This window comes from Protopterus annectens, chromosome 3.part1, assembly GCF_019279795.1.
Source record: "Protopterus annectens isolate FY-2018-M chromosome 3.part1, PAN1.0, whole genome shotgun sequence".
Taxonomy (NCBI): Eukaryota; Metazoa; Chordata; order Ceratodontiformes; family Protopteridae; genus Protopterus; species Protopterus annectens.
This window is the reverse complement of record NC_056732.1, coordinates 677,817,856-677,826,527: the sequence shown is the minus strand read 5'-3', so window position 1 is coordinate 677,826,527 and position 8,672 is coordinate 677,817,856. Positions and strand designations below refer to the sequence as shown.

The window sequence follows — 8,672 nt, the reverse complement described above, 5'->3', positions numbered from 1 at the left end:
GTTAAGTGGCTTGTTGTATATAGAATGGAGTTTATGTATGGCATGTTATTTGCTGTTTGCCTGATAATTCAATGATTTTGTATTTAGATGCTACTTGTGTAGAACATCTGTTTACAGGATTTGTTATAAAACAAAAAAAAAACTGGCCTGGTATGAATTTAGGCAGGAACTTCCCCTGAAGAGTTTCACAGTGAACTGATTTCTGGCTGATTTGGTGCAAAGATCTCTGAGACTGAAGCAGGAATGTACACAAAACAAGAAGGAAACTGCAGGGAAAAAGGAGCAATGCATAATTTGTGTGCTACAAATGGAAGAACAGAGCAGTGTTGTGGGGAGCATAAAGAGAGACTGGAGTTATTTTGTAAGGATGATGAGACTTTTATCTGTGTCCTGTGTGTTCCCAGACATTCCAGCCACAGTCTTGTATTCCTGCACGAGGCAATCGGTGTGTATAAGGTAAGGGACACTGCATGATAACTAATTTTAGCTAACAGGGTTTTTATGGGATTGTACTAACATGTTTTCATGAATATTCAATCTGGGATGTGTGTCTTGATAAGTTATTACTTATTAACATTAGTATTGTTTTTTTGGTGCTTAATAACAAATTGGGGTACTTGCGTATTATCGCAACCAGATTTTTGTGATAATACCATTTGCTTCCCGGTGTGTGGATGTAACCAGAAATGTATGCAGAATTACAGTGGCAATGTTAAAGGGGCACTGGCTCGTTTCTAAATTCAGTTGCTTGCTGGAGTGCTTTGTTTACATTTTAGTGCTGTGTAAGTCACATGCTCACACAGAGGCAGGATTTTCACAGCACCTTGTTAGCATACAGCGGGTCAGATTACACAAACTTCACTGGAGAATGGTCATTCTCTGTAATCTTGACAGTTTTGTCCTTTTGTTTTCATCTTCCCCCACCCATAGGTTATTACATTAGCTGAATGACTGGTTTAGCCTCGACCAGACTTGCAGTCCAGTCACACTCAGATCTGCAGCCTATGTAGCAGTGAAATTATATCTCCTTTAGTATGTGCTTGTTTTTTGTGAAACTTAGCCTAGGCAATTGTGTATTCGGTTCATGCTTGTTGCTACATGCCCTTCTCCCTTTGTTGGTAATTATTTTTCATATGGTCAGGAGTGACTCTCTTTCATCTCTCACTATATAGATAAATAGTGAATACTGCATGTCTTCCTTCACTTTGTATAATATTTTAAATTTGTACTGCTGTGATGTACTCCTTTTTGCATACAAATGATGTTACAATGTCCTTTTTTTTTGTTATGTAATGGAGCTTTTCTCCCTGGGCCTCTGCTGAAAACAGACATCATCCAGTAGGACCTTCCTGGTTAACGAAAAATAAATAAATAAATAGTGTGGCTTATTTATGCATGTACTCATGCAGACATAACATTTATAAAGACAGTTTCTCTCATTTCGCACAACAGCACTGCTTTGGACAGTTACAACCTGGAAACAAACCCACTGAGTTGCAAATGCACAACAGCACTGCTTTGGACAGTTACAACCTGGAAACAAACCCACTGAGTTGCAAATGTCCTAAGATTCTAAAACCAGAAAATCTTAGACCATTTCAATAAAAAAACATGTGAGACAACTTTGAAATTAAATCCTGTTATTGCACTAAAAGTATTTCTCAATAGCTGAAGCCCTTCAGGAATCACACAGTAACTGTTTGTATAATACTGATTCCACCCAAATTAATTTTTCTTTTTCCTCCCTGCATTGTGGTAAAATGTTTAGATCTTCCACTCCTTTCCTGAACATTTGACTGCAGTAGAGTTACACTGGTTACCATTTTAAAGTTGGGGTAAATGTAGTCTCTATTTCCGTATATTTTCATATCTGTGTGGATAAGTATGTATGTATGCAATTTGTAATCTAAGTTTTTATTGATGTAGTTGTAAAACCACATCCTTGTTATGTCTTACTGACCAGCTTCCAATTCAAGGCATTACTGAATGTCTGTCAAATTTGTTAAAGCTAGATATGTGATAATGTATCTATTTTATTAAAATTCAGTATGGAGTGGGCATAATTGTTTTAGCAGTATACTTCAGTGTTGTTATTGTAATTCTCATAACTTTTCTCAAACTTTCCTCTTTTGTGACTCAGGTGGCTGTGTTGATGACACCATTTCACCCCCATATGAAGATGGAAGTAGTTTTAAGAATAAGGGTGATGTGCAGAGCTGTAGTAACTCCCAGGGTGATAAAAACTGATCAGTCACAGCTTGAAGTTATGGGAAAGAGTAGTGTTAGCAAGGTTAAGAAGGGAGGTGATGATTAGTGATCAGCAGTATGGTTTTCAGGCCAGAAAATTTCACTACAGATGCAATGTTTGCTCTGAGAGTGTTGATGGAGAAGTACAGAGAAGGTCAGAAGGAGTTGCATTTTGTCTTTGTGGACTTGGAGAAAGCATATGATAGGGTGCCTAGAGAGGAGTTGTGGTATTCTGAGGAAGTCGGGAGTGGCAGATAATGTATGTAAGAGTGGTACAGGATATGTATGAGGGTAATGTGACAGTGGTGAGGTCTGCAGTGGGAGTTACAGATAAGTGTAAGGTGGAGGTGGGATTACATCAAGGATCAGCTCTGAGCCCTTTCTTATTTGCAATGGTGATGGACAGGTTGACAGACAAAATCATACAGGAGGCCCCATGGACTATGATGTTTGCAAATGACATTGTGATCTGTAGTGAGAGTAGGGACCGGATTGAGGAGATCCTGGAAAGGTGGAGATATGCTCTATAGAGGAAAGGAATGAATAGCATGCAGGACTAAGACAGAATATATGTGTGTGAATGAGAGGGAGGATATAGGAATGGTGAGGATGCAGAGAGTAGAGTTGGTCAAGGTAGATGAGTTTAAGTACTTGGGATCAACAGTTCAGAGTAATGGTGAGTGTGGAAGACCGGTGAAGAAGAGAGTACAGGCAGGGTGGAATGGGTGGATAAGAGTGTCAGGAGTGATTTGTGACAGACAGGTACCAGTAAGAGTGAAAGGGAAGGTCTACAAGACAGTAGTGAGACCAGCTATGTTGTTTGGGTTGGAGACGGTGGCATGGAACAAAAGGCAGGAGTCTGAGCTAGAAGTGGCAGTTAAAGATGCTAAGATTTGCAATGGGTGTGACAAGGATGGACCGGATTAGGATTCAGTATATTAGAGGGTTAGGTCAGGTTGCACGGTTTGGAGACAAAGTCGTAGAATTGAGATTGCATTGCTTTGGACATGTGCTGAGGAAGGATGTTCAGTATATTGGGAAAAGTATGCTAAGGATGGAGCTGCCAGGTAAGATCAAAAAAGGAAGGCCTAACTTAAGATATATGGATGTGGTGAGAGAGGACATGCAGGTGGTTGGTGTGACAGAGCAAGATGCAGTGGACTGTAAGAAATGGAAACCAATGATCCACTGAGAAGACGAAGAAGAAGATCAAGATGGAAATAGATATTAATTTTAATAAATAAATGTGTCATTATCTGTTTATCATATTGATTGCTTATGTTGTTTACAATGTATTTGCTGTATATATGTATTTGCTGTATATATTTATGTTTTTATAGATCCACATATATTTGTATGTCTATACAGACACACACAGATATATATATGTGTGTGTGTGTGGAGTCATACACACACACACACACACATCTGTCTCTGATTTTGTACATCTCTGTTTATGTACACAGACAAACACATGCCTATCTGTGGGGTATGTTGGTGGATATATACACATATACATGCATACAGTCATGCACCAGCATGCAGGAGGTATTTTCAGTAATGTGACAGTATAGCTGTTTCTAACAGCATTTGTGTCACTGTCATTTTATCGCTAATTTTTCAAATAACAGTTTTTTTACATTTGTCATATGCCACTTGAAAAAAGAGTATCAAAAGGGTGACTCCAACTACAGTAAATACACACCCATACATAAAGAAGCTAGAGTCTATGCTTCCCCCACAAGCCAGTATATCTGGGCACTGAGAAGGTTAACAATCACTACACCTCAAACACCACCCAGAACTGCATTACACAGACCCACATATGCTGAGGTTCTCAACAAAAACAAACCCAAACAAAGGAGACCTCAGAGGCAAAAACACCAGAGAACTCCACAACCCTCCACACCACATACCATGCGAACTACACACACCAGTCTTTCACAACCACTAAGGCCTAACCATAAACCCAACATATCAGTTATAGGATACTCCATTCTGTGACACACAGATGTGCCTCTAACCAGGCTGCATAAGGATAAAGTCACAGTTAATTGTTTGTCAGGTGACAGAATGCGCCATATCACTCACACACACAACTCTCTGAACAATAGCTACTGTTCTGACTCTGTCATAGTCCATGTTGGCGTGAACAACTTGAGACGTACCTCCCTGGACTATATGAAGAGAGAAATGATTCAGCTTATAGAATATGGGTCCCAGGCAAGTATGTCTGCAGACTTAAGCAGCATTCGACTGTCACCCATCATGATGCCTCAATACAAACAGAAAATGATTGACTTTACCAACTGGCTTAGTTTCTGGTGTCATTCCAGGGTGATCCAGCATCCGACAGCCTGGGAATATATGATGGACAGACCACGATGCTTTGCTAGACTAGGCCTGCATCTGTCTGGCTTAGGCTTCATGCCTCTGCCCAAGGCCCTTGCCTCCCCCATACTGCCTTTTTTGGAAAAGTCATGAGGTCCATACTACCAACACAAACATTTCAACAAAACCCACATTAAAGGTCATGCTGCTAAATGCTAGGAATCAAAACATGAAACTGAACTCATTGCAAGCATTCTTAACCCTGGAAGGTGTTAACATATGTGCAGTCACAGAAACCTGGTTCAAAGTTGCATATAGCCCCCCAGCCTTACCTGGTTACTCATGCTATCATACATTCAGACCCCCATCTCTGGGCAGCAAACTCAAACAGTGTGGAGTTTCAATGTATATGAAAGACACACACACCTCCAGGCTGGTGATGCAGAGGAGACACTCCAAGTGCAGTTAACCATTGACAATACCCCTATTCAAAGTATTGCTAGCTACAGACCCACAAATTTGACTCAAGATGCCCTCTCCACTTATCTGGACCTCTTCCAATCTATCAAGATTCAACCCTTTACGCAGATCCTGGGTGACATTATTTAACCAAACATATATTGGAAAAACTACTCATGCCAGAACACAAACGCCCTGAGGACAAAGAGTTCATAACATCCCTGTATTCTTCACGTATAAGGGCAATTATTCAGTACATGGCCAAGTTCAGCATGTACCACGCATAGCACATGCAGCAGCTGGAGACACCACAGAAGTTCCTCATCAAGAGAATCCAGGGCTGCAAACATTTACCCTACAGAGACAGGCTAAAAGCCATTTCTCTCTACTCAGTTTCATACGGACTCCTCAGAGGTGGCCTGTGACTGGCATACAAAGCAATCTTACACCCCGCCTTTATGGTACTGCTGCATATCTGAAGGTCAAGCTCCACTACAGCAACCCATATGTGTGACCTAATCCTGGTCTGTGATGTCAGTAGGACTTGTTGGCATGACATATTTGTGTCCCACACACTCCCCCATCTGTTGAATAGACTCCCTCTCCACATCAAACAGACTACCTCATTATCCCTTTTTAAGCGCAACCTTGATAACTGTATGGGAACCAGAAAATAAACCCCTTGGAATCTACCTGAGTCCCTGCTGGACAGGGGCTTTGGGTCCTGACTTGTCTAAACATTTGCTAAACTATTGGCTAGGTTTATAAGGGCCTCAGTACCAACAGCCTGTTAACTTCTTATGATCCTATGAGTGGGAATTGGTACTGAGACATGTCCTTCAACAGGAACATCATCTTGATTACTCTGAGATCTAGAGTCTGTATCAGGGCCTATAGACTAGTTACCTGCTATGAGCATATGATCCATAAGCTTAACCATTCTTCTCTGTAAGGCCGTGGAACAAATAATCCTGGACCCTGTAAATAAGGGGTTTCACTTTACAATCTTGAAATGCTGAAGTTGCGAAATTCAGCATTTCCAAACCATAAAGTCTAATTTTTTATACAGCTAAAGTGCATAATTGTGAATTCTAATATCTCAAATTCCCGGTTATGTGTTTACGCTAGTTTACGTGCAGTGTGTTTTCTGTATGGGTTTGTTTGTCATGTGTGGATGTACGCAGAATTGCATGTACATGGATGTTTTGTAAGGGTTTTGGGTGAGAGTATGAGTGTATGTGAGTTTGTTTGTGAGTTGTATGTATGGGTTAGGGTGGGCGCGTGAAAGTATGACTGTGTAATTGTTGGATGTGTTGGTGTTTGTACGTGTGTGTGTGTGTGTGTGTGTGTGTGTGTGTGTGTGTGTGTGTGTGTGTGTGTGTAAGGCAGTGTCGGATGTCTGGGTGTGAGTGTACTTCCTTTTTTCATTTTAATGTACGATCTTGGAGTTAGTATATATAAGTAGGGGTGTTGGGGCTGCAGCTCCCCACATGGGTGGTGTAGGTGGGCTTGCACCCCTGCTTACATGTACTGTAGGGTTGTGTGGTTTGTGTAGTGTGGATAGAATGGTATGTGTTTTTGTGATGTATGGTGTATGTATGTTTGTGACTGTGTGTTTCGGGGTTATGTGTTTCGTGATTGTGATGGTCTGGCTTTATAATTGCGAATTGCTGAGTTTCGATATTTCAGCATTTCTAGATTATGAAGTGGAACCAAATAAGGACATAGGTGATCTCAAAACTATTGATCCAACACAGTTTGGTTTTGTCAAAGACAGGTCATCGATATTAAACCTGGTAGACTCTTGAAAAACATCACCAGATCCATAACAGAAGGCAAACCTGTGCATACAACCAACCTTCACTTAGCAAAGTCCCACATTTGGGCAGCAATGATAAACTCTCCCAGTTGAATATCAACCCTGATGTTGTCAGGTAGGTTGCTAACTGGCTGATCAACAGATCACACTCAGTCAAAGTTGGGTAATTTACCTCAACCACCAGGCCTGTCAATATTATGGTGGTTATACAGGGTTCAGTGCTGGCCCCCCTATTGTTTTGAATACTCTCAAAGTCAGACCCAAACAGGATGTGGCTGACTAAGTTTGTTGATGCCTGAAAATTAGCTACAATCATTGAATCCACAAACAATGTCAGTATACTTCACGAGAGACTTACACAAACCAGTGATTGATGCCAAAGTCAATAATCAAACTCAGTGTTAAAAAATGCATTATCACCCCTTTGGTAAAACTGATATCCATGCAGACTATCATATACATAATACCATAAGTAACAACTCAGTAGTGACAGACTTGGGAACACAACTTGACAGTAGGCTAAACTTTGACCACTATGCACGGTATCTACTGTGTAAAGGAAGTCACTCTGTGTCTCACACCTCATTAGCAAAGGCATTGCGTCAAGAGTGAAAGATGTCATACCTCCCTTGTCCTCAACCCTCACCAGGCCAATAGCCAAGTACAATGCTCCCTCTTCTATGTACCTTGCCAGGCACTTGTAGCGACTAGAGAGACCTCAGAGATTTCTAACCAAGAAAATTACAGGGTCTCCAGCACAGGTCATACATTGACAGACTGAGGTTACTATCACTGTACTCATTAGCATACACACTACTTAGAGGAGACTTGTGCATGGCCTACAGAGCAATCTCAGATACAAACCTAATGGAAATGCTGCACATCCACAACTCAAATGGAATAAGGCTCACTTGCTCCCAGCACCTTAACCTGGCCTGCGACACCAATATGACCTGCTGTGGAGACAGATATGTCTTTTAGAGGTTGCCACTCCTCTAGAATAGGCTATTTAATCATATCATAAAGTTCACCTCTCTCACAATATTTATGTGTAGGCAGGATGAATGAATGGGAAAACTTAAATGACTTGACAGGGATTTCACCTCTGACCCTCCGAGACATGGGCAGTCAATGCTAACTAAGAACTTGAGTGCTATATCCTTTACATTGTGTTTGTCTAGTATTACACTGGGTACACGTCTAGGCTTAAAAAGATCTTTGGGTCAGCAGCCTAGTAACCACCTATGAACCTATCAAGTAACAAGAGTATTCTTGCCTTGAGTCATCAAAATGTTTAGCGATGATAATCTTACTTGTGTGTTGGCACAATCTCAGACTGCACTGCATGTTTTCCAGGGTAACTGTTGCCATATCCCTAACAATTTGGTGGGCAGAGGTACATCAGAGGAGGCAAGCACAGCAGCAGGTTGGCAAGACTAATTACATGTAGACATCAATTTGCCCTTACATAGTTCGAGTTCTTCCTGGATATACCAACAAAAGACAAACCAGGTACTCCCATCTCAAAATCGGACAACATATGTATAATTCAGGTTGGCTGGTTCCAACTTCAGGGGCCACAGAATGGTATATAGTACAGTGCCTACTACATCACCAAACACTGTGTCTACAACAGGAAGCCATCTCACACAATTTCATCATAGACTCGTACTTAAGAAGGACCAGTTTTCTGTCATGAGAAGGGTACCCTGCTTATCCAGCTTCAGGTGCTGACTGTAGTGAAGAAAACAGTGGAGTGATGAAGCTTCGACCCCAAACCTATATCCCAAGGTTGGTTAAATTCCACACTTATTTT

At 41.1% G+C, this 8,672-nt stretch overlaps 1 protein-coding gene across 1 annotated transcript in view; it reads left to right on the top strand.

Moving 5' to 3' along the window:
- Positions 1–33: 33 nt before the first annotated feature.
- The window catches only part of LOC122797710, a 297,965-nt gene continuing 289,326 nt past the window's right edge, over positions 34–8,672 (top strand). The window contains exon 1 of the mRNA XM_044066244.1: positions 34–456. Within this exon, the coding sequence (XP_043922179.1) occupies positions 244–456 (213 nt within the window). The 5' untranslated portion in view covers positions 34–243. The remainder of the gene's footprint in view (positions 457–8,672) is intronic.